Source organism: Copadichromis virginalis, linkage group LG11, assembly GCF_057382275.1.
Source record: "Copadichromis virginalis isolate Kocher_CV1m ecotype Utaka linkage group LG11, C_Virginalis_male_GT1.1, whole genome shotgun sequence".
In the NCBI taxonomy this organism is placed as follows: domain Eukaryota; kingdom Metazoa; phylum Chordata; class Actinopteri; order Cichliformes; family Cichlidae; genus Copadichromis; species Copadichromis virginalis.
Window position 1 is genome coordinate 25,438,831 of NC_140628.1, and position 25,383 is coordinate 25,464,213.

At 41.1% G+C, this 25,383-nt stretch overlaps 1 protein-coding gene across 1 annotated transcript; it reads left to right on the forward strand.

The window, feature by feature from the left end:
* Positions 1-13,055: 13,055 nt before the first annotated feature.
* slc2a3b (solute carrier family 2 member 3b) lies at positions 13,056-23,338 on the forward strand. Its single transcript, XM_085471574.1, has 12 exons — positions 13,056-13,203; positions 13,633-13,701; positions 13,839-13,954; positions 16,776-16,880; positions 17,374-17,534; positions 17,641-17,881; positions 18,539-18,701; positions 18,889-19,076; positions 20,825-20,929; positions 21,025-21,126; positions 21,221-21,424; positions 21,536-23,338. Exons 3-12 carry the CDS (start codon positions 13,931-13,933, stop codon positions 21,785-21,787), a joined length of 1,545 nt encoding a protein of 514 aa, XP_085327700.1. The 5' UTR covers positions 13,056-13,203; positions 13,633-13,701; positions 13,839-13,930; the 3' UTR covers positions 21,788-23,338.
* Positions 23,339-25,383: the final 2,045 nt, after the last annotated feature.

A 25,383-nucleotide genomic window follows, 5' to 3' on the forward strand; every position in this document is an offset into this window, starting at 1 on the left:
ATGCAGGAGACTGTGACAGCACTGAGCAGCTCCTTCAGTGGCAGGCTGCGGCACCCACGGTGTGGGGCGGAGAGATTTCACAGGTCTTTCCTCCCCACTGCTGTCAGACTCCACAACAAAGACTATAACTGATCAAACACACACATCCACACATGTGCAGTAACAGTAAGTGCAATACTCTTTTCTGACATCATTGTATTTTTACTCAGTTGGATACAGCATTTGTATTCTATTTTTGTCCTATTGTATATTTTATTCTATTGTATATAGTATTTTATTTTTATTTTATTCTGTACAGTTGTGTACTGTATTTATTCTTATTGTATTCTAATTTTTGCTTCATAACTTTTGTACTGTCCACTTCCTGCTGTGACAAAACAAATTTCCCATGTGTGGGACTAATAAAGATTATCTTATCTCATCTTATATTGTTCCAGAGATCTTGTAATACATTCAGATGAAACTTTGCAAACCTAAGTTGTGCTAACATGTTCTTTTTAGAGACAAGAGGCTTACTCCAGGATGTAGTTTTTCAGTTTTTCTGACTGTACTGTCATAAACTTTAACATTTAAAATGCTAAGTTTTAATTCAAATACAGTGGGGCAAAAAAGTATTTAGTCAGCCACCGATTGTGCAAGTTCCCCCACTTAAAATGATGACAGAGGTCAGTAATTTGCACCAGAGGTACACTTCAACTGTGAGAGACAGAATGTGAAAAAAAAATCCATGAATCCACATGGTAGGATTTGTAAAGAATTTATTCGTAAATTAGGGTGGAAAATAAGTATTTGGTCACCTCAAACAAGGAAAATCTCTGGCTCTCACAGACCTGTAACGTCTTCTGTAAGAAGCTTTTCTGTCCCCCACTCGTTACCTGTATGAATGGCACCTGTTTGAACCCATCATCCGTATAAAAGACACCTGTCCACAGCCTCAAACAGTCAGACTCCAAACTCCGCCATGGCCAAGACCAAAGAGCTTTCGAAGGACACCAGGAAAAGTATTGTAGACCTGCACCAGACTGGGAAGAGTGAATCTACAATAGGCAAGCAGCTTGGTGTGAAAAACTCAACTGTGGGAGCAATCATCAGAAAATGGAAGACATACAAGACCACTGATAATCTCCCTCGATCTGGGGCTCCACGCAAGATCTCATCCCGTGGGGTCAAAATGATCATGAGAACGGTGAGCAAAGATCCCAGAACCACACGGGGGGACCTGGTGAATGACCTGCAGAGAGCTGGGACCAAAGTAACAAACGTCACCATCAGTAACACACTACAACGGCAGGGAATCAAATCCCGCAGTGCCAGACGTGTTCCGCTGCTGAAGCCAGTGCATGTCCAGGCCCGTCTGAAGTTTGCCAGAGAGCACATGGATGATACAGCAGAGGATTGGGAGAATGTCATGTGGTCAGATGAAACCAAAGTAGAGCTTTTTGGTATAAACTCAACTCGTCGTGTTTGGAGGAAGAAGAATACTGAGTTGCATCCCAAGAACACCATACCTACTGTGAAGCATGGGGGTGGAAACATCATGCTATGGGGCTGTTTTTCTGCCAAGGGGACAGGACGACTGATCCGTGTTAAGGACAGAATGAATGGGGCCATGTATCGTGAGATTTTGAGCCAAAACCTCCTTCCATCAGTGAGAACTTTGAAGATGAAACGATGCTGGGTCTTCCAACATGACAATGATCCAAAACACACCGCCCGGGCAACAAAGGAGTGGCTCCGTAAGAAGCATTTGAAAGTCCTGGAGTGGCCTAGCCAGTCTCCAGACCTCAACCCCATAGAAAATCTGTGGCGGGAGTTGAAAGTCCGTGTTGCTCGGCGACAGCCCCAAAACATCACTGCTCTCGAGAAGATCTGCATGGAGGAATGGGCCAAAATACCAGCTACTGTGTGTGCAAACCTGGTAAAGACCTATAGTAAACGTTTGACTGCCCCACTGTAAATGTAATTTATATAGCACCAAATCACAGCAACTGTTGCCTCAAAGTGCTTTAGATCAGTTAGCCAAATGCATATGATTATCAGCACCTGGTTGCTACTTGTTTTCAGCATTGTTTTCATGGATTCAGCAAGGTGCTGGAAACATTCATCAGATTTTGAATGTGTAGGTTTGCTCACTTATAAAAAAAAAAAAAAAAAAGTTCAAATCCTTATTTTACTCAGTCCTGGGTTTTAAAAATCTAGACTGTAATTAATTTGGAAGTGAGCAAACTTACAAATTCAGGATCAAGTAAACATTTTGCCACCTGCTTACGACACTATACACAGTAACTGATACCACATTTTGCAAGAAGTGTTGTAAGCTACCTTTATTGTTTTCAACATGCTGCTACAGAAAATGGAAGAAATGAAATTGCTTCATAACTTCTACTTTTCAAATGAACTGCATTACAAACCAAGACTGTCAGAACAAAACTGAAACTAATTTTCTGATGGAAGACAAATTCAAAAACATAAGTTAATGTTTTTAAACCGTTGGCAATATCTACGAAGCACAAACACAATTTTGGTGGAATTAACTTCCTTCTATAGACAAACAGCGAGTTCTGATGGTGTAAATCATTAAGTGTTTAGCATCCCCGGTTGAAAAGATGGTCTCGCAAATTGATGGTTCAGAATCCTTTTATTAACTTAAACAGCCGTGTATGTGAACACACCATAAGAGCTACAACATACAGACTAAAAGACTATTAGTAAATCAAACAGTGTGTTACCTTTAACCTTTTGACTTATTCATTAATCACAAAGTAATTATCTTTAACTTTACATAACTGTTGCATCTTCAAAAAATAAAAAATACAATAAGTGAGACTTACAATGAAGTATCGTTGCACTGGTTTACTGAACCTTTCTTTCAGGGCATGTACCGAACATCAGTATCCATTTTCTACTGCCTCCTACAGGACACACTCTTCTTCCACTTCCTTACACATTAATGTAACACAGAACTAATACTGCCTCTCCTGGCATTACCATTGTAACGACACACTCATTCTGTTTCTTTCAGAAGAATAACAGGAACTTAGGATGTAGGTATCTATGAATAATAACTATTATGCATACTCATATATTTATATAACCTACTAATTTCTTGCGATACCACAATAACATATAACAGTGAAACAAATTTTGCATGTAAGTGAAATCGTTGCATCGCTGCCTAAACATAACGAGGTATGTTAGCACCCTCTAGTGGGTGAAAACTTAGCCTTTATCCTTAGTAGCGGTCAGCAGCTATATGCTCCGTAAAACAACAAAGTACATATCCACAGGACAAACTTTGTTACAAACCTTGTTCCCTCATCAACCAGGTGCTAAGAAACTGCTCAGTGTTGCACCTTAATAGCCGTTCTTTTTCCAATTCCCGTCCATTAACCATAGAGCACACCTTCTCTCTACTAGTGATGTGTCGGTCGTGAACGAAATGGCTCTTAGAGCCGCCTCCTTATTGCGAGCCGTGGTTTGTTTGTTTTTTGTTTTTTTTCCCTCTTTCTCTCACTCTCTCGCACTTTTTTCTATGAGGTGCCGTAAGGGACATTATTACTGAAACGCTCTCACACACACTACTGAAACGCTCTCACACACACTACTGAAATTTTAGCTCTCACACACACAACTGAAACGCTCTCACACACACTACTGAAATTTTAGCTCTCACACACACTACTGAAACGCTTCACACACACTACTGAAATTTTAGCTCTCACACACACAACTGAAATGCTCTCACACACACTACTGAAATGCTCTCACACACACAACTGAAACGCTCTCACACACACTACTGAAATGCTCTCACACACACAACTGAAACCAGAGGCATTTCCGCTGAGCAGGAAGTTGTTTCCTGACAAGGAAACTGATGGAAAAAGTGGTATATTTCAAAACACTACAAGGATGTCTACTCAGCAACCTGCTAGTACAACAGTCCCCAACCTTTTTTGCGCCACGTAAACGATATAAAATTAAAAAAATGATAAATACCATGAAAACCATGAATAGAAATGTTTTCGAATTTTTGTGGAGGAATAAAACCCATTACATAGAAAGATCTCAGCCTGTGAAGGGATACAATAAAGGTGGTATCAAAACTCCAGAATTAGAATTTATGGTTGGCACCCTTAGAATTAAATGGTTAAAATCTTGTCTGTCACAGCCAGACTCTACTTAGCTCCACATCCCATGATTCTTGTTTAATAAAATAATATACAGGATTAGACTTTATTTTGAAATGTGATTTTGCGGCAAATAAAATCCCCATAAAGATATCAAACTTTCCAAAACAGACGTTGCATTTTTGGGAAAATGAGATTTACCCACAACTTCTCCCCATAATTCAACCTTATGGAATAATAGGGTAATAACACTTAATCAAAAATCAATTTTCAAGAGTGACTGATTTGAACAAAAATATTATATTCATAACAGATTTGTTGGATGATAAAGGTGTCATTCTAAGTTACACAGACTTTTCAGAAAAATATTGTCTAAACTGTTCTCAAAGAGAATATAACAAATTTTGTGAACTGGTCCCACTGCCTCTGCTTCATTTGATTAAAAGTTTTATGATATACAATAATTTCTCATCAGTGCTCCCAAATTTATTGCTAGGGCAATGTCAGCTGTTTGATAAAAATGCAATAAGAAAATTGTTACTAGTTTCTTCAAAGACAAAATATTTCATAGTTACAACAGAATGGTTACATGGCATGGTTCTAATTTAGTTATTTCATATACACTGGATAAAGCATACTAAAAATTTATGAAATAGCCTATTCTACCTAAAGTTAAAGAAACACACTTTAAACAAAACTAATACTGTGGCAGAATTTCTAAAAAAAGAGATTTGGCTTTGAGGTGGATCAGTGTTCTTTTTGTACTGATGAAAATGAAACCCTAGAACATCTTTTTTTTCCTATGCCCTATCACACAATGTATTTGGTGCAACTTAAAAAATTGGATTTCCCTAAATATTAATGATGTGCCACTGTTTGAATTACATCATAATTTTTTTTATATGGATCATCTAGCATTGGATGTCTCAGACATTATTAACATCATCATACTTTTGAGTAAATATCATATCCATTGTGCTAAATGGAGGAACGCTAAGCCTTGTCTCCCTGGTTTTATTGATGATTTTAAGATATCTTTTTCTTTGCTAAAAAAGACAAAAAGCACATATGCCAAAAAAATAACCAGGATAATGCACGTCTCCCGCTATTCTAAATTTTGACTTATGCTGAGGCTAATATATTGTTAAGTAATGCAGCTGTCTCACTAAGGTCCAGAATCGATTTGTTCCACGATTCGATTCAATTCAATTCGATTATGGGGAATTTTGACAGTCAGAAATATTATAATTCAGATCAGTACATTTTCATATATTTTTGTATTTAAAAAAAAGGAAGCTGACACACGCAAGACTTTATCAAAGGTGTGAGCATCACAGCAGATGCCTTTGTGTCAAAGTAGCTGAAGATAAAACACATAAAAACATGAAGGTGGTTTTCCTGGCCTGGGATTTTATAATATTCTGCAGTACATCAAAAACGAAAGAAAACCATTAATCAACATATGAACGTTACCTCTGACATTACAGCGGTTTTATTAGAGACACGGCTAACGTTTTGCATTTTGCATAATTTTAAAAAGTTTAAATTTGTTCAGTATTCAACAGCAGAAATTAGGTTTTCTTTTCGGAAGTATGTAAAATGAAGAAAAGAAAAAAAAACAGCAGCCGACTGCGCTGTAAACAACAGTAGACTTGTGCCTATAACAAGCAAGCGAATAATACAGAAAACTGATTTTTAGAGGGGAAACTGTTCTTGAAGTACAGAGAGAGAGAAAGAGAGAGAGAGGGCTGTGCATGACGTGCGATTTTATCGTGGTGGAAGCAAAACAGTGAGGGAATTCATGACGATGTTTATGTGAAGCGCAGTTTGGATCTTCTTTTGCTGCTGGTTCAGTCAATATTGTTTGGAGAGAGATAAAACTAACAGCTTTAGAATTGCTGCAAAAACGGCGTGAAAACAAAGCGCGGACCTGCCGACAGATCAGAGTCAGCGAGCTGTCGGCTTTCAGCCCCGACCGTGTCCGTGCTGTCGGGTGAGAAAGGCGACATCTCACTGATTCTGATCCGCGGGTCCGCGCTGTGTGTTTACGTCTTTGTGCAGAAGCCATGTACCTGCTCTCATTTACTGTCTTAGCTGTTTGGTGGTTGTTGAAATTTTGTGAGGTTTCACCAGAGATTCTGGCATTTCGGGCAAAATAAATTTATATTAAAAAAATCGATTCAGGATTTTAATGAATCGATTTCACGTTATCCAAGCCAGAATCGATTTTAATCGATGAATCGATTATAAAAACCCACCCCTAACTAACACCATACATAGCACTGATTCCCAGCTGCGCTGAGACCCGAATTGTTTGCAGTGTGTGCCACGATTGCAGTGTCGCTAAGCGGGGTGTGACGGGTTGCAGTATTGTTATTTTCGCACAGTTTGTGTGGTAAGTCTCATGTGCAGCTGGGATATCAGCAGGATGTGTTGTAAGTCCTGTCTGGAATTGACTGGGAATTATTATGTCTAACTCATGTAATAAATAAACGATCAATTTATTTCTTTGCCCCGTTTACTCATCCCTTGTCCTCGGTTACAAACTGAAATGCCTTCCTGTTTAACTGAAACGCCTTCCTGTTCAACTGAAATGTCTTGGTTTTTCAGTTGTGTGTGTGAGAGCGTTTCAGTAGTGTGTGTGAGAGCGTTTCAGTTGTGTGTGTGAGAGCTAAAATTTCAGTAGTGTGTGTGAGAGCGTTTCAGTAGTGTGTGTGAGAGCGTTTCAGTAGTGTGTGTGAGAGCGTTTCAGTAGTGTGTGTGAGAGCGTTTCAGTTGTGTGTGTGCTAAAATTTCAGTAGTGTGTGTGAGAGCGTTTCAGTAGTGTGTGTGAGAGCTAAAATTTCAGTAGTGTGTGTGAGAGCGTTTCAGTAGTGTGTGTGAGAGCTAAAATTTCAGTAGTGTGTGTGAGAGCGTTTCAGTAGTGTGTGTGAGAGCTAAAATTTCAGTAGTGTGCGTGAGAGCATTTCAGTAGTGTGTGTGAGAGCGTTTCAGTAGTGTGTGTGAGAGTGTTTCAGTAGTGTGTGTGAGAGCGTTTCAGTAGTGTGTGTGAGAGCGTTTCAGTTGTGTGTGTGAGAGTGTTTCAGTTGTGTGTGTGAGAGTGTTTCAGTAGTGTGTGTGAGAGCGTTTCAGTAGTGTGTGTGAGAGCGTTTCAGTAGTGTGTGTGAGAGTGTTTCAGTTGTGTGTGTGAGAGTGTTTCAGTAGTGTGTGTGAGAGCATTTCAGTAGTGTGTGTGAGAGCGTTTCAGTAGTGTGTGTGAGAGCGTTTCAGTTGTGTGTGTGAGAGTGTTTCAGTTGTGTGTGTGAGAGCTAAAATTTCAGTAGTGTGTGTGAGAGCGTTTCAGTAGTGTGTGTGAGAGCTAAAATTTCAGTAGTGTGTGTGAGAGCGTTTCAGTTGTGTGTGTGAGAGCTAAAATTTCAGTAGTGTGTGTGAGAGCATTTGAGTAGTGTGTGTGAGAGCGTTTCAGTAGTGTGTGTGAGAGCGTTTCAGTTGTGTGTGTGAGAGCGTTTCAGTTGTGTGTGTGAGAGCGTTTCAGTGGTGTGTGTGAGAGTGTTTCAGTTGTGTGTGTGAGAGCTAAAATTTCAGTAGTGTGTGTGAGAGCTAAAATTTCAGTAGTGTGTGTGAGAGCGTTTCAGTTGTGTGTGTGAGAGCTAAAATTTCAGTAGTGTGTGTGAGAGCGTTTCAGTAGTGTGTGTGAGTGTGTTTCAGTTGTGTGTGTGAGAGCTAAAATTTCAGTAGTGTGTGTGAGAGCTAAAATTTCAGTAGTGTGTGTGAGAGCGTTTCAGTGGTGTGTGTGAGAGCTAAAATTTCAGTAGTGTGTGTGAGAGCTAAAATTTCAGTGGTGTGTGTGAGAGCTAAAATTTCAGTAGTGTATGTGAGAGTGTTTCAGTAGTGTGTGTGAGAGCGTTTCAGTTGTGTGTGTGAGAGCGTTTCAGTAGTGTGTGTGAGAGCGTTTCAGTTGTGTGTGTGAGAGCTAAAATTTCAGTAGTGTGTGTGAGAGCGTTTCAGTTGTGTGTGTGAGAGCTAAAATTTCAGTGGTGTGTGTGAGAGCTAAAATTTCAGTAGTGTGTGTGAGAGCGTTTCAGTTGTGTGTGTGAGAGCGTTTCAGTTGTGTGTGTGAGAGCGTTTCAGTTGTGTGTGTGTGAGAGAGCGTTTCAGTTGTGTGTGTGCTAAAATTTCAGTAGTGTGTGTGAGAGCGTTTCAGTAGTGTGTGTGAGAGCTAAAATTTCAGTAGTGTGTGTGAGAGCGTTTCAGTTGTGTGTGTGAGAGCGTTTCAGTTGTGTGTGTGAGAGCGTTTCAGTTGTGTGTGTGAGAGCGTTTCAGTGGTGTGTGTGAGAGTGTTTCAGTGGTGTGTGTGAGAGCGTTTCAGTAGTGTGTGTGAGAGCTAAAATTTCAGTAGTGTGTGTGTGAGAGCATTTCAGTAGTGTGTGTGTGTGAGAGCGTTTCAGTAGTGTGTGTGAGAGCGTTTCAGTTGTGTGTGTGAGAGTGTTTCAGTTGTGTGTGTGAGAGCGTTTCAGTTGTGTGTGTGTGTGAGAGCGTTTCAGTTGTGTGAGAGCTAAAATTTCAGTGGTGTGTGTGAGAGCTAAAATTTCAGTAGTGTGTGTGAGAGCGTTTCAGTTGTGTGTGTGAGAGCGTTTCAGTTGTGTGTGTGTGTGAGAGCGTTTCAGTTGTGTGTGTGCTAAAATTTCAGTAGTGTGTGTGAGAGCGTTTCAGTAGTGTGTGTGAAAGCTAAAATTTCAGTAGTGTGTGTGAGAGCTAAAATTTCAGTAGTGTGTGTGAGAGCTAAAATTTCAGTAGTGTGTGTGAGAGCTAAACTTTCAGTAGTGTGTGTGAGAGCGTTTCAGTAGTGTGTGTGAGAGCTAAAATTTCAGTAGTGTGTGTGAGAGCTAAACTTTCAGTAGTGTGTGTGAGAGCGTTTCAGTTGTGTGTGTGAGAGCGTTTCAGTAATAATGTCCCTTACGGCACCTCATATTTTTCCGCTTCACTCCGCATGCGAGTCTTGTGCTTTGCGCTGGGAAGAGGGGGAGGGGCAGTAGTTAAGCTCGCAGTAGCACAGGAACAGAGCGGGAGGGAGAGAGAGAGAGAACGAGCCAGGGACAACAACGTCACATTAGAAAGGTATAGTAATCATCCACAACTATTTTCAGTTGCAGATGATAAAGGATTCAGAAAGTTTATTCATGCAGGTCCATATGACAGAGAATGTGCATCTTCTTTTTGTTTTCATATTATAATTTATATTTAATTGTGTTGTGGTTTGCAGTGTTTTGTGTTGTTTCACTTTAAATTTGTTTAAAAGGAAAAAGCTGAAAATGTAAATAGTTAAAAGCTGAACTGTGAATACTTGATTTTTGTAATATATGATTTATTACATTTTATGTGGAGTGAATAAATAAAAGTATATTTACGATGGCCCCTAGAGACAAAGCACGTACAAACTCCAATACATGTAAAAACTCCAAAACACGTACAAAACACAACAGAAATGCTCCAGGATGCTAGGGCGCAGAGTTTTTGTTACCTAGTGGCTACACAAGCCAGGAAGTACCAACGACTGGATTTGGTGTGTGGTAGTAACAGGTAACATTTTTTAAAATTATTTGAATATATGTATGTGTGCTTGTGTATAAATACACAAACCATACACATATGCTTTCAATTGTGTAATTTAAATGATCTAGGTAGCTCTGTTTTGGAAGTTCAGTTAATGCTAGAAATGTCATGAAACGCTGTGTGGCAGGCAGGAGATGAGGACTCAAAGTGCAGGACTCAGACTCAGGGGATGAACTCAAAAATCACAGCTCTATTTGCTGGCAGGAAAAAAAAAACATACAAACTAAACTGGGAAACAACAAACTAAAACTCACAGTGAGACACAGGGAGATCCACACAGCATGAGGGACAACACGACACTGACTCAGAGAAACACAGGGTTTAAATACACTGGGAAGTAACGAGGGGAATGAGACACAGAAGGAGAGCACAGCTGGAGGAAATCAGAACCTACGAGACAAGGAAGGGTAAACTGAACACATTCACATAAGACACGGACCTTCAAAGTAAAGTACAATATTACAAAAATCACAAAGAACTAAAAACGCTGGGTCAGGGGACCCAGGACCCTGACAAGAAATGTGCTTTGGAATTTGTACGTGCTTTGTTTCTAGGGGCCACCATATATATTTTTATATAAACATATATAAATAAAACCACTTTTTTTTACATTAGTAATTCCTTTTGTGCATAATTTTATATTATTGTTAATAATAAATTAATTAAAGCAACAAAACAACCTGAAGAGCCGGTTCGGAGCCGAAAGAGCCGGAAATCCCATCACTACTCTCTGTGCATTAAAACTCGCGCTTCTGCTATATGGTTTACACCACTTGATTTACGGCACCTTGTCGCTCTGTGACTTTCAAAATAAAAGCATCCACTGGGTCCAAGCTCCAACAATATAATAGCCACTCATAAGTTTACAAAACACTTTACAAAATATTAATGAGGTCATTTACAAAGTGTTAGCACGAAGGGTTGATTTAAGATGGATTAGACAAATTTCCAGGAAATTATTGTAAGTTAGCATTATGAACGGTATCTCTTCTCAAATCTGTGATAGCAAGTCAGGCTGAGCGAGACTTTATTTCCTTCTTCACTATCACTCATCTGGTTGCTCAGATATTTTATAATTTGCTCACTCAGACTAAATTACTAGAGAAGATGCTGCAGCTTTTCCTTACTAATTGAACCAGCAGAAGAAGAGATGCTGGCAGGTGTGGTTTTAGAAGCACAAACAGTATTTTTACAAGCCCTTAAGGCACTGAAAGGCTTGAACCTGAATATCTGCACGTTGCCATTTTAACTTCCTGTTTTAGCATTTACTTATTTCGAGATCAATAGTTGTGATTCCTCAGTAGGCTAAAAGGGAAGAAGCCACCCACGTGAAAAAGAAAAACCTTGACATTTAGTCACTGTCACAACTGAAGTGACGCCACAAGTCAAAGTCGAGAAAACTATATCACAGCTTAGTGTTGGAGGACGGGAGGAGGACGGGATATCCAAAACACTGATGCCCATTAAACTTATTGGCTTTAAGGTATTTTCCAAATGAAAAAAAAATGTTAAAACATAACTCATGTTTAAGTCCTTTTTTGGGTTTGGCCTGTGTGAATAATAGTGTTCTCATGCAATGCAGGTTTTCCTCAATTCCTAAACAGTGCGTAATGGCGGCTTCATAAGAACCACAGGCATGAGTTCATAATCTTAAAATAAACTGACTGTCAGAAAGCTTTGGAGACATTGTTTAAAACTTACTTCATTGTTTGTTTGTTTTGGTAATTATCAGAAACCACTGCAGGTGGTAGCTAACACAATAAAATTTTACCTTTCACTAAAACTACCTCATCACCTCAAACTGACCTTTGAGGTGACTTTGATTTGGACTGTTTGTAATAATATATTGAAATTTTTGTTCTTAAGAAAGAAAGAAAGAAAGAAAGAAAGAAAGGGACCAGTGGCGTATCCATAATTGGGGTATAGGGTGGCACCGACCTCCTCTGGTGTCTCTTCCACAACTAGTGCTATTTTATTTCTACGTGCTCAATCTCAATGTCAGTCTTACAACTACAGTAGACTAGCGTTGTTATATAACTTTTACTGAACTATGTTGCTATTGTACAGTGACACCAACAAATGTAAGGTTTAGCTTTTGTCAGGATGAGGTCGTGGACGAAAGAAGGAGGACCCAAACGCTGGACTCACAGGTAGGTGAAGATTGGTGTTTTATTGTCAACGGAGTGAACAAACAGAACAGAAGTAGGAAACGGCTGGCCGGCTGGACGACTGACTGAATGGATGAATGAAAGACTGACTGACAACTGACCGGCTGACTTGACGGAACTGAACAGAGGACAACCTAACAGCGGCGAGAACAACATCACAATAACATCAATGACAAGACATTGGACTGGTTGAACTGAGGGACATAAATACACAGGCTGAGTGATGAGAGATTAGAACCTGGTGAGTACACAGCTGAACATAATGACCTAATGATAAACGGGAAGAGGACGGAACATAATGCACATGGACCAAGGCTAACACAATAAAACAGGAGGTGAAGCAGACAGAATATAAACCGTGAACATGAACTAAGAATACTGGGTCAAAGACCCAGAAACCCTGACAGCTTTGGCTTCCTCCCAAAGTCCAGAGACATGCAGTTAGCAGGGTTTGATTAACTGATGATTCTAAATTGATCATAGGTGTGAATGTGAGAGTGAGTAATTGTCTGTCTCTCTCTGTTTACCTTGTGACAGACTCCAGGGGGAAAAAAATATTAAAGTAATGTAATTAGTTAAGATCAGATAGTTAGATGTGATCATTCAGTTCCTTTTAATTTAGGTACATTAAAGTATTTTGATCCTAAACAACCAATCAATACCAGGGGCACTGGAAGCACTTGGTGATGTAATTAAGACACACCAAATCTAAATTATCAAAACAAAAGAAACCAGGATGCGTTTTCGCTCTCACGTTTTCTAGAGAATTTGCTAAATTCCAGACTGAGATTTGATGGACTGTCAAGATTAAAGCTGATGAAGAATTACGGGTGGATTGGGGGGGTTGTTAACCACCCACTGAGCCGGTCTCATGATTTCTGCATGACCGGGCTTTGTATCTGAGTTCTGGGCACACTGCCTTTTGTTTTCGGTGGGCGGCCGACCGAACCAGCACAGAGCCTCTTTTCACCGTTTGCTCGCCCATCACTCCGCTCCGCACGCGGTCAGGAGCACATAGACCCCATCCACCCCTTTGTCTCTCTCTCTGCAGCTGAGCGGAAGCTCGGCTGTGCGATTTCCTAACAAGTGATCGGCCCAGATCGGAAACTACGCATCGTGTGCTTTCGTCAACAATGAGTAAGACAGGGCAACGTGCCGCCAAGCGCGTCTAGGTTTCTTTAAAACACACCCCGATAGGAAGGCGGACTTAATTTTGAAGATACATAAGAGGTGTAGACACGAGGTTTATTATAAACTGGATACACAGAGGCTGGCACAAACCCAACAAAGCGGTAAAACTTTAATTTTAAAACTTGCTTTGCTGATTCATTTATGTGATTTAGTTCTGTAAAGAGATTTACTTTGCTTGGACTTCATTGTTATATTCTTTAGTGATACTGCTCGTATAAAAGTGTTAAAATAGCCTGTTGGGTGTAAACATTTTTAACTTTAATCCGGGCATCAGTTCAGCATCATCTCCGGCTCCATCGCATCACATGGGTTATTATAATGTTCTCTGTAGATTTATATGGATAAGAAAAAAAATATGGATAAGAAATAAGGCAGGGCAGTAATTTAATTGGGAAAGATGAGGTTATATCAGTTTTTTCACTCTTTATAACTTTAAAACTGGGGAGCGAACATGTGGAGGGTGAACAGAGTGAAATAGAGGGAGGGACTTACTGTCATTGCTCTAACACATTCTCCATCACAACTGACAGATTCACACAGTGCCGAGAAGTGTCTCAACTGCCTGCGCATAGACTCTCCCTTAACAGAATCCATTAGGGGTATGTACTTTATAGCTCTTAATATATATAAGAGGCTTCTTTTCTTTGTAAACCTCAAGATCCATAAAGATTGTCTGATTCTGGATTTTGATCAAAATATGTTAATGTGTGTGTTTGCTTTGCTTATTGTTTTTTAGGTTTTCCTGCTGACTGCTTGCACACAGGTGTGCGCATAAAGAATTAAGACTCCCGCTGTCCTTTCTGTGAACATCAAACAGAAGAGATCAGGATGCAGCATCTGGATGATGACAAGGTGAACATCATAGTCTTTCGCTTATGCTCTCGTATAAGTGTCGCTGGTATTGTTTTCATTGGCATTCATTTTCATTATCAGAAATCAATTTGAACCTTTTTGACAATGAGCCACATGCGTTACGCTGGAACGGATGCTGAGTTTCACTACAAAAAACCACCAAAGGATGAGTTTATGTGAGGCAAGTCAGAGTGAGCCTTATACAATAGACCTGCTGGTTTTCTGTATTTTTCCATGTTGGCAAAAGCAGGAGTGGTGGATGAGAGTTGAGCACTTCAGGACATGAGTAAGAGAGTGTGATTGGGAGTCGAGACTGTTGGCTGGCAAGTCTGAACTTGAGCATGTCATAGTTCCTTGTTTTTATTGCGTCCTGACTTGGAGAGAGGTGGGATGAGGGCATAGCAGTTCGACTGCAAACCTTCTTATAACAATGGCACAATGTTTTGATACGTGCAGCACAGAGGAGTTAGTGTTATTGCTCATATAAATGAGCTTAATGCACCTGCTTCCCTGCTACCTCTGAACTTAGCATTTTGCAAAGCATAGCTGCGGTTTCTCTTTTGTAAGACGTTTCTTGCAGTTACTTCATTTTCATGGTTATTTCCTAACTTTTTTCTTTACATAATCTTGGACAGGGCAGACAATTGCAAGATAGTATGAATGTGGAAGCTGAATTCTGCTTTCCGATTTTTATTATTATTTTAAGACAGGCTTCAATTTAGTCTAACTGCATGTACTTATTAATATTTTATTACTAAATGATTAATGTGAGAGGAAAGATCAGTCAGCAGTAAGACAAGAATTTAAGAGAGTCGAGTTCAGAAGGCGAAGTTCAAGCAGCTGCAGACTGATGCTTTCTTTTTTTCTTTTAGCTGAATCCTTAGTTGCAAACCAAAGTTGGACTGGTATGCAAATTCTACTCCAAAGTCATTAAAGAAAAATAGATATTGAGCAACACTGTGGGCTTGGCTGCTGATGTTACTAGTAACCTACAAATGGCACATGCATAAACAAACATGTGAATGCATGACTGTACAACCGCATGCCTCGGGACAAGTCGATACAACCTAGAGTCAGATGCGTTATGGTTGTAAGATTTGTAATGCTCCGCGCTCAGCTGGACACGCCCCAGTAAGAGGGGATTTTTTTTAAGGGTGATTTTAAAGTCACATCTTAGGTAACACACACGTTTACACATGCACCCAGGAGCACCCGCTACACTCAGCCTCCATCTCCTCCACAATCGGACACACATTACTCTATTGCTCTTCAGATCACGCAGTGCTAATGTCACTGTTATTCTCAAAAATGAGGTCACTTCCAACATTTTTACCTTTTCTTCCCTCGCATCTAAAAGTCTCAGTTTGAATTAGAACTAACATGAATTGTGAAATTGTCTTTAGTTCACCAACGTATGTCCTCATTAAAAGCAGGACTGACTGCAACCGCACAGACCCCACACATTATTGAATGTCACAAATAGCTAATTCCCTAACACTTGTACATTCAGCTTGTTTTAAGCGGTGATATCTCGGTGAGAAGCAGAGCAGCGTGCAGCCTCAGTCTCAGTGAAATATTGTCACTTATCAGCCCTCTGTCTTTATTTGGTTCATCAGTTCCTCTTGCATGCATGTTTCATTCTGAGCCATGCGATATTTTTGATAACTACAGCACACTGGATATGAGTGCTATAAAGTACTGTCATGTGGCAGTTTAAGATAACTACATTGCACCAGCATTTTCCTGTTTTGGTGATAGTACAGGCATTTGGTTTCCTGTAAAAATGTAGCATTTGAAAGAAGGCTTAACCACATGCAAAAACGGGCAGCTTGTTTGAGGCAGTCTGTGAGCAGCTGTTTAGAAGTCAATGTTGCTAATATTGAGGCACTCTGTTCTCAAAAACTTTCAAGATGTTTAATCTGTCCAGACAGTAATATCATGTATGATAAATGGACAAGTCTGTGTGCTTATCTTGGCAGGACTGTTTCTAAAAGTGTCTGTTTTTGACTTGACAAACTGTACAAAACAGGCTCCTAATCCATCTGATGAATGTTTCACGGATGCTGCTTAGTCGAGTTAATGTTGCATAAGCAGCAGATTTCAAAACTAGATGGATTAAACTTGATTAACATGGATTTCCTTTCATTAATGAGCCTGTTTGGACATTAGCATTTGCTCATTAGATCGGAGACATGAAGGAAAGCTTTTGCAACAGTTCTTAGAGATTGTTATGTAACAATCTGTAAGGATGTAATTGTTAGGTTAGTTTTAAAGTCAAACCAAAACTTGGCTCGAGAGTCACATTTTCTCTTTATGCTGCCCACACGCAGCATGACTGAAGTTTGGCGTCATTTAAACCTCAGTTCTCCTTAGCAGAATGACTTTACATATTGGAAATGTCACTCCTCAAGCAAACCGTGCCAGTGTAAGGGATTAATGTGAGGTGTATTAGCTTGTTAGTATGTGCTAAGCCCATTTTAATTCTGAAACAAGCAGGAGCAAACACTCCCAAGAGGATTCAGACTTAGTCTCTCAGGGTGTCTTTAGCTACTTATCAGGGAAATACCTCAGAGCCACAAATCATGGTGCTTTGTTGCATTGTAGCGGGCCTACAGTTACTAATGCAACGATGCGAAAACAAGAAGCGAGAACAGATGGAGAAAGGCTCATTGTTTGTAATTACCAGTGTGACTGTAAACAACGAAAGCTTTGTAGAGCCCAGAAGAGGACATTCAAACTGAGGGACTGATTGGAGAGAGGCTTCATCTGCAATTTATTGTGGCGATAGATAATAACTCTGTGTTTTCTCCTCTTTCAACAGCCCAAGAAGAAGTTGACGCCTTACCTTCTCTACTGCGTTTCAACAGCAGTCATCGGCTCCCTACAATTTGGCTACAACACCGGCGTCATCAATGCACCCGAGCAGGTGTGTGATTGATTGAGTTCATGCACAGTTTTTCCTACGTTTTCAAAAATGATAACTGGACTGGTTCTTATGTAGTGCCTTATGTAAGATGTCACATTAACCCATTCACACACATTCATACAAGCACTTTTTTTCTAAGTGCTTTCTACTTTCACACTCTTGTTAAAAATACCTTGGCATGCAGACTGGAGCACCAGCCTTACGATTAGTTATCGTATCGTTAGTTACACGATTATCATTTAAGGTGTGTCGACCCAGGGTGATATCTAAAACCTGCAGGACACCGGCCCTTGAGGCCTGGAGTTGGATGCCCCTGACCTACATGTCTGCTCTCATTTGTATGCTCTCATGAGGATGGTAAAAGTTATACTGCCCCCATGTGGAAGAGTTAAAAACACCCCCTAAGTGTCACTACATCTGGTAGACTTCACTGATGTTTCATGAAATAATAATAATCTTAACACTCCAACCTTTTTCTTGTTTGTTTTTTCAGAAACTGCGGACATTTTTCTCTAATGTGTCTCAGAGCCGATACGGGGAGCCTTTTCAGTCACAGACAATTACTCTGGTCTGGAGTTTTGCTGTGGCCATCTTTAGCGTGGGAGGCATGATCGGGTCCTTCTCTGTTGGAGCAGTGGTTAACAAATTTGGCAGGTGAGAAAATCAAAGATAAACACTGTGGTGGTGCGACCAAACGATCTACTACTGAGAGTGCGATACAGACTCTGATTTCACTTCTGTTTTTGTGTCTTACTACCAGGCGAAAGTCCATGCTGATGAACAACATCCTGGCTCTACTGGGTGGCGGTATGATGGGACTGGCGACTCTGAGTCAATCTTTTGAGATGGTCATAATTGGCCGGTTCATCATCGGCGTGTTCTGCGGTCTATGCACGGGTCTGACGCCCATGTACGTGGGCGAGATCTCTCCCACCGCTGTCCGCGGAGCCTTCGGCACGCTGCACCAGCTGGGTGTAGTTATTGGCATCCTGGTGGCACAGGTACACAAACACGCTCAACACTAAACATGCAAACCGACATAATAATCTTTTCCTTTTTATAGAAGGTCACATTTACTCTCAACAGGTACCGAAATTTAGATGAGCATAAATAAGATAAGATAAGATAAGATAAGATAACCTTTATTAGTCCCACACGTGGGAAATTTGTTTTGTCACAGCAGGAAGTGGACAGTGCAAAAGTTATGACGCAAAAATTAGAATACAATAAGAATAAATACAGTACACAGCTGTACAGAATAGAATAAAATAATATACTATATACAGTAGAATAAAATAGAATAAAAATATACAATAAGATAAAAATAGAATACGAATGCTATATACAACTGAGTAAAATAAATAAATATAAATAAATAATAAAAATAAACGAAACACATCCTGTTTTATAAGCCGTGTGTAACGGTGTGTATAATGAAAGAGGAAACAGACACTGCTCTGATAAAAGGCAGTGTAGCTAAAAACACTGGAGAGCTCACACTTTTCTGCACGTACCTGTGTGTGTGTGTGTGTGTGTGTGTGTGTGTCTGTGTACTCATAGCTGAAAGAGAAGAATTTCATATACAAGGAGTAAATTGGCTCAAATGGGTCAATTTTATGCACCTCGTTCCCTCATTATTTTTGCTGTGTGTTCCTCAGATCTTTGGTCTGGAGTTTTTGCTGGGCTCAGACACTCTGTGGCCTCTCCTGCTCGCTCTGACTATCCTGCCTGCCGTACTGCAGACAATCATGCTGCCCTTTTGCCCTGAAAGCCCTCGCTACCTCTTCATTGTTCTCAAACAAGAGGAGGAGGCTAGAAAAGGTCAGTCTTAAGTCAGTTTGCATACTTACAAACCAAGTTGGCAACGTCGGGTTAGTGAGACCGACTCTGACTGATTTTTAATGATGTGTGGGAAACTTTACTTTGTTATATAACGCTCCGAGCTGCTTTTTTCTTACTTATACTTACCTCCTCCTCCTATTTCTTTGATCTGTTTTACTTTTTGTAGCTCTGGTGCGTCTGCGTGGCACTGAAGACGTGGATGATGACATTCAAGAGATGAAGGAAGAAGGGATGAAGATGGCCATGGAAAAGAAAGTGACCATCTTAGAACTGTTCCGCTCGCCAAACTATCGCCAGCCAATCATTATCGCTATTATCCTGCAGCTCTCCCAGCAGCTGTCTGGCATCAACGCTGTGAGTAGACGTCACATCCTATAATACAGCGACGTGATAGGGATATAATTAGCACATGTCAAACTGGGAGAAAGTGTAATGTGAGAAAAGCAATGTTTAACGTTAGCCACGAATGCTTAAAGGAGCATTCATTGAAATTGCACAAATGTTTTTGACAAGCACGTAAGAAGATGTGCTTCTTGGCTTCAGGCAATGTTAGATTGAGTTGAATAATTTGAGGCTGATTGGAAGAAGATAAGCACAGTGGTATTTAATAGCTATTTTGTTAATAAGGTCATGTAACCGGGCTGACTAAATTCATTAGCAGCTGCTGTGTCTGACCTGACAATCACTGTGAAGGAGCCTGGAGCTAAAGGCTGCAACATAACTCATATCACTCACCAGAAAGACGCTGGTGCAGTTTTACACGCTGCTACGTGTATTGTTTTTTGTGCAACCGTTCCAAAACGTATATTTATCAGATTTTTTATAGTCAAATGACTACACGTGGAGAATTTCCACTCAACTCTGCCTTGCATCCTTGCACTTTCACTGCTCTCAGCAACCTTGTTTCCAGCCTCAGCAGGAGGAAAGAAACTATTAAAGCCACTGTGTGACGACTGTAGCTGCTGAGCATAAAGGAGAATTTTGTTACAAGAGAATCAGATAATATATCAGGGGTTAGTGAGGAGGCAAAAAAAGAGAGAGAGAGAGAGAGGAAAAAACTGAGTGTAATAGAAAATAAACAGAAATGTATGAGTAAATAAACATATCCATCCATCCATCCATCCATCCATCTTCATCTGTTTTATCTGAGGCTGGGTCGCGGGGGCAGCAGCCTAAGCAAAGAGGCCCAGACCTCCCTCTCCCCAGCCACCTCCTCCAGCTTATCCGGGGGAACACCAAGGCGTTCCCAGGCCAGCCGAGAGATATAATCTCTCCAGCGTGTCCTGGGTGTGCCCCGGGGCCTCCTCCCGGTGGGACATGCCTGGAACACCTCACCCAGGAGGCGCCCAGGGGGCATCCTTGTCAGATGCCCGAACCACCTCAGCTGGCTCCTTTCGATGTGGAGCAGCAGCAGCTCTACTCTGAGCCCCTCCCAGATGGCCGAACTTCTCACCCTATCTGTAAGGGAGAGGCCAGCCACCCTTCGGAGGAAGCTCATTTCTGCCACTTGTATCCGCGATCTCGTTCTTTCGGTCACTACCCACAGCTCGTGGCCATAGGTGAGGGTAGGGACGTAGATCGACCGGTAAATTGAGAGCTTCGCTTTTACACTCAGCTCCCTCTTCACCACGACAGACCGGTGCAGCATCTGCATTACTGCAGCTGCAGCCCCAATCCGTCTGTCGATCTCCGGCTCCCTTCTCCCATCACTCGCGAAAAAGACCCCGAGATACTTGAACTCCTCCACTTGGGGCAGGAACTCATCCCCGACCCGGAAATAAACACATAATTACAAAAACTTACAATATGATTAAAAAAAACTGACAAAACTTTCTGTTAGTCTTGTTGTGATGGAAAAGAAAAATACCCTAAATATGATAGTATTAATTAAGTGTTCACATTGTTTCACTTCTTTTCATGTTGCTAGACTCAAATGCAAGTCTTGCTCCAAATCTGCAGCATCAACTTCAACTGTTTGTTTTTTTTTTTGATCTGCCAAAAATCTAAAACAAACTGATGCATGTGCAATCAAATCATGTTCTGAGCACTTTTTATTAATCAGAATCAATATTAACTGACTTTTCCTTCATTTCCTCTTTCAGGTCTTTTACTACTCCACAGGCATCTTTAGTAACGCTGGTGTATCTGAGCCCATCTACGCCACCATCGGCGCTGGAGTCGTCAACACAGTGTTTACTGTTGTCTCTGTAAGTGTCTGAGTGCGCAGGTGGTTTCGTTAATTTAGTACAGGTTAAATATTACGTTGAATGTCAGTTGATAATTGTGTTTCTTTGAACTCCAGCTCTTCCTGGTTGAACGGGCGGGACGCAGGACGTTGCACCTGATTGGACTGGCTGGAATGGCCATCTGCGCCCTGATCATGACCATCTCCCTGTCCTTAGTGGTGAGTTCGTCATTGTAAAATAAAAATGAGAAGCCAGCCTATTGCTGCTGCATTACATCTTTTCCTCATGCTCTCTGTTTCTTTCTCTGAGCAGAAGACCACCCCATCTCTAAGTTATCTGGCAATTGTGGCTGTGTTTGGCTTTGTTGCCAGTTTTGAGATGGGTCCAGGTCCCATCCCCTGGTTCATCGTGGCTGAGCTCTTCTCCCAGGGGCCCCGACCTGCAGCCATGGCCGTCTCTGGTTTCTCAAACTGGACTGCCAACTTCCTGGTGGGGCTGGGTTTCCCTAGACTGGAGGTATTTTTCACATTTATCATCCCTGCAGAAAATGTTCACATTCACACACATGTACAAATAATAGTCGTCTTCCAGTTTGTCTCATAACAAACATCCCTCTGATTTTCCCAGGAAATTTGTGGCCCTTACGTCTTCATCATCTTCATGGTCCTCCTCATCCTGTTCTTCATCTTCACCTACCTACGAGTCCCTGAGACAAAAGGGAGGACCTTTGACGACATTGCACAGGGATTCGCCGCCAGGGTGGAAAAACCCTCCCACTCCCCGGTGCCTGAGGCAGTTGTGGTTGAAAACAAAGAGCCTGCACCGATGTCCCCCACAGAAAAAGTTCCCATGGTGAATCTTCCTTCAGAAGCAAAATGAAAAACTGTAGAAGATACGAAGGAAGATTTGGTGCAAAACAAAGCAGACAAACATGGGCCTTGCACATAGCTAGTGTAAAAGTTCTATTATTATATATACTATTTTATATTTACATATTAAGTTATATTGCATAAGTCAGAAATAATGAAAGGTGTGTGTTTGGAAGAAGCCATTTCAGTGTAGTAATGCAAAAAAAAAAAGTTTTGGTATTTTATATGTGTGCTTTTAAAGTGCCTTTTTAAAAAAATGAAAGAGTGTTTTTAAAGATCACTCCCAGCTAGAAATGCTTAATTAATGGACTGAATTCCTCTTTAATCCTGCTTTAAACACGGTCTACACTTAAATGAATTACCAGTATTTAAGGTTTGTTGACATTTCCGGTGCCAGCTCCCATCCTTTTTTACCTTATAAGAGGATCAGCATATGTTCTGTGTGAGGTCTTCAGCTACCAACAGTGTTAAAAGGTTGCAGGATTTGGGGGTTTATGTATTGAGGTCAAGTTTGAAAAGACGGATTTGGAGTTCGGTTGTTTGACGCCCCAAAAAGAACAGATTGACTTGCTGTCCTCTCTGAAATGCCTTGTTGCCTGCCTTGAGGCAGAAAAAAAGCACTGAGGGGGGTTTAGCAGCAGTTCCTCTCCACTTCAGGTCCATATAGATTTTGAATAAATATATTTATGTATGTAGAAAACAAAGACTTCCTCTCATCCAGCAGTAGCACCACATACCCTGACAGCAGAGGATGTCTCTGCTTGTCCGCTGTTTGGATGCGACAGCTTTTGTGCCGAGAAAGAAACAAAACAAGGCGAGTTCTGTAAGCCGGAGCCGTCTGCATCAAATGTAATATTTGTGTGAGGATGAGAGAGACGTAGTCCAGCACCGCCAAGCCTGAACAAAGCCTCTTTAAGGCTTCTCAAAAAAACAAAAGCTTACCTCTTTAGTTTGCAGATTTCACTGCAGGGTACAAAGTAGAACGAGAAAAAAAAAATGCTGGCGTTTACAGCTCAGATTGGATTTTAGAAACTCAGGTGGCCAACTGTGTATGTTTATAGCTCCCAACTGTTACAGCACAGAAAGGATATTTATCCACCACTGCACTTGAAACTCTTTCCACATCTGTAGAGCATTTGAGCTATTGCAAAGTAGGTCGTAAAATAAAATACAGTTTTAAAGCAGTGTTTTAAAGTATTTGCTAGTGTGAAACTGTTACCTCATTTGAGGGATGTGTAGAAGCACATTGTGGTCTACTGATAACTAAACACACATCTCAGTCAAAACAGGTCATTACACACGCTTGACGATGTTGAATTAAAAAAACACTACGTGAATTGTATTTATTTTAGAACCGAAGAGTCGTTGTTTGCATTTGTTTCTAACTGTTTGAAATGATGTGAATATATTGTAAAGGCTCCAGTTACTGCACACTGATCAGCTGCTGCAGCACATGATGTGTCGGTGTTTGCAGAGCAGCATCTTCTTCTGGGTGTGCACAAACTGATGAGCTTAACAGGGTTATGTTAGCACTTTGGCAGTCAGACTACTGAATAATGATTGCGCCCGTTACATGTAAATGTGTCGCACGTGCTCGAGAGGTGTGCGGTTTTCACCTGTCCTGTGAAACCTGTTACTTCCACCTTGATTTTTCTTGCACTCTGCACTCCTAGTGTCACTGTATCAGATGCAGTTGTGTTGCTTTGCAGTTTTCACATTTTTAATATGTATATTTTGCTCTTTTGTTATCTCTTTTTTTGTTTGTGTAAATAAACAGAAACACTTAGCCAAGTTGAGCGTGTGTCAGAGTTAGAGATGACCTTTGCTGCTCTGCATTTCGTGCGAGACACTTGGCTTAGAGAAACCAAGAAGAAAAAGTTTTACATGTTTCAAGGGAAAAGCGCCACCTGACTAATGAGCGTGAACATGATAAGTTTTGTGAGTTTATAAGGCCACAAGTCAAAGCCAGTTAGTTATCATGAATGTTTAATGTTAACTGTCGCTCCGTGGTAATCCATCGGGCAACCACTTCTCCACTGCAGCGTTTCCTTCTCGTTTCGCTGTGGAAAAACCTCAGTGAGCTGTGAGGCGCGGTATTACAACACAAGCCACGAGCGCCGCTGTTGATGAATCGGGTTTAAATAATACATTTGGGTGTTGTGTTGACATTTTTGTTACGAGCTCAAAAATCAAATCAGAAGACGCAGAGGGAACTTCCTGTGATCTGTTTTTAAATCACTGATCTCGTGTTTGTGAGGTCACATCCAAAGGGACTCGCTTTTCAGAATAGCAAAAAGACACTGATTACGATGCTTCATTTAGAATTTGCTCGCAGACAAAACTGAGGCGAAAGTTGATATTAAAGGTTTTCGTCATTAGTCTTGTAATACATTATCCGTCTTCAGTTTAAGCTGCGATCATGGCTCAAATTTCCATAATGCTTTGACAGATGAAGAATCTGCTGAGTACCTGTGGGCTACAGATATTTTACATCCCACTATTTGTTTACGTGCCTGCATCACACTGAATTCATTAAAAGCTGTTAGCGACTCCAGTTTTCCATGATTTCTAAGCAGATTAATCATTTATTCACAATGATCGGAGTCACACTGAATCGGGTCTGTGTGGCAGACTAAACCCCATACCTGTGCTCCAAAAGGGTGATCTCATTTCTAAGCACCTATATGTGGACAACCAGACTGAGATTGAAATTTCTCCCCTAGTGGGGCACACAAGTCAATTGTAGATGTTTACATATTTGTCTGACAAGCACAAAGGTGCCCAGTTTGATTCCATGAGGACACACAAATCCCTTGGCTGTTGTGTCAGAGGGCCATCTGGCATAAAAATCTGCTAAATCCAAGATGTAAAGCTACCTGCTCTGAATGAAAGCTGAAATTACCCTTTTCCCTTTTTTGCTTATATCAAAAATTTTCTGACGATGGACAAGATAAGCTTCAGTCTGATTGGTCGCTTTAGCTATACAATATAATCTTCCATTTCCTGTTTGGCTTTACCTTGTGTACCTCAGCCCATCGAAGAAGCACACAGCCTTTGGTAAGGGGCCCCCCAGCTGGCTGGGAATGGTGCCATCTAACTGTGTCAAACCCACACAGCACATCTCCCTGCAAGAGTCCACAGCAGTTACTCACAGCAGTGAACTGGAGCATGAAAGCCCATCAACAAGCTGCAGTACTGCAGGCTGGCCAGCTAGTGGCGTGCACAGACCAGAAGGGCTGCTCAGATGTGTGTGTGTGTGCCTGAGTGTGAGTCTGCATACTGTCTGGATGAGCTGTCCTATGAGGCGAGGAGTGTGTCTGAGAGAGTAGGGTGGTGGTTGTGGTGGAGGGGTGTTAGAGCATGAAGCCACATGAAGGATGGCGAGCGTCCCAAAAGACATGTCTAAATGATATTCATTTTCCATAAAGGCTGAGCTGAGTGAGATCAAGAAAAACAGCAAAAAAATAAAAAGTTGGTCACTCTCACATGCCACAGCTTGAAAAAATGCGGGTTAGCACAGTGTCCAGACATGAGAGGGATGCCACAGCCTGCCAGCCAGCGTTGCAATGGACGCCGTTAGTCGTGTCTAGACGGCTTTTTTAAAGA

What these genes read in the sequence shown, in the direction of transcription:
- slc2a3b (XM_085471574.1), top strand. Translation starts at nt 13,931, where the DNA reads ATGCAGCATCTGGATGATGACAAG. An exon ending in TTGGCATCCTGGTGGCACAG is followed by an intron (nt 17,882 to 18,538) that starts GTACACAAACAC and finishes TGTGTTCCTCAG; the next exon opens with ATCTTTGGTCTGGAGTTTTT. An exon ending in AGCTGTCTGGCATCAACGCT is followed by an intron (nt 19,077 to 20,824) that starts GTGAGTAGACGT and finishes TTCCTCTTTCAG; the next exon opens with GTCTTTTACTACTCCACAGG.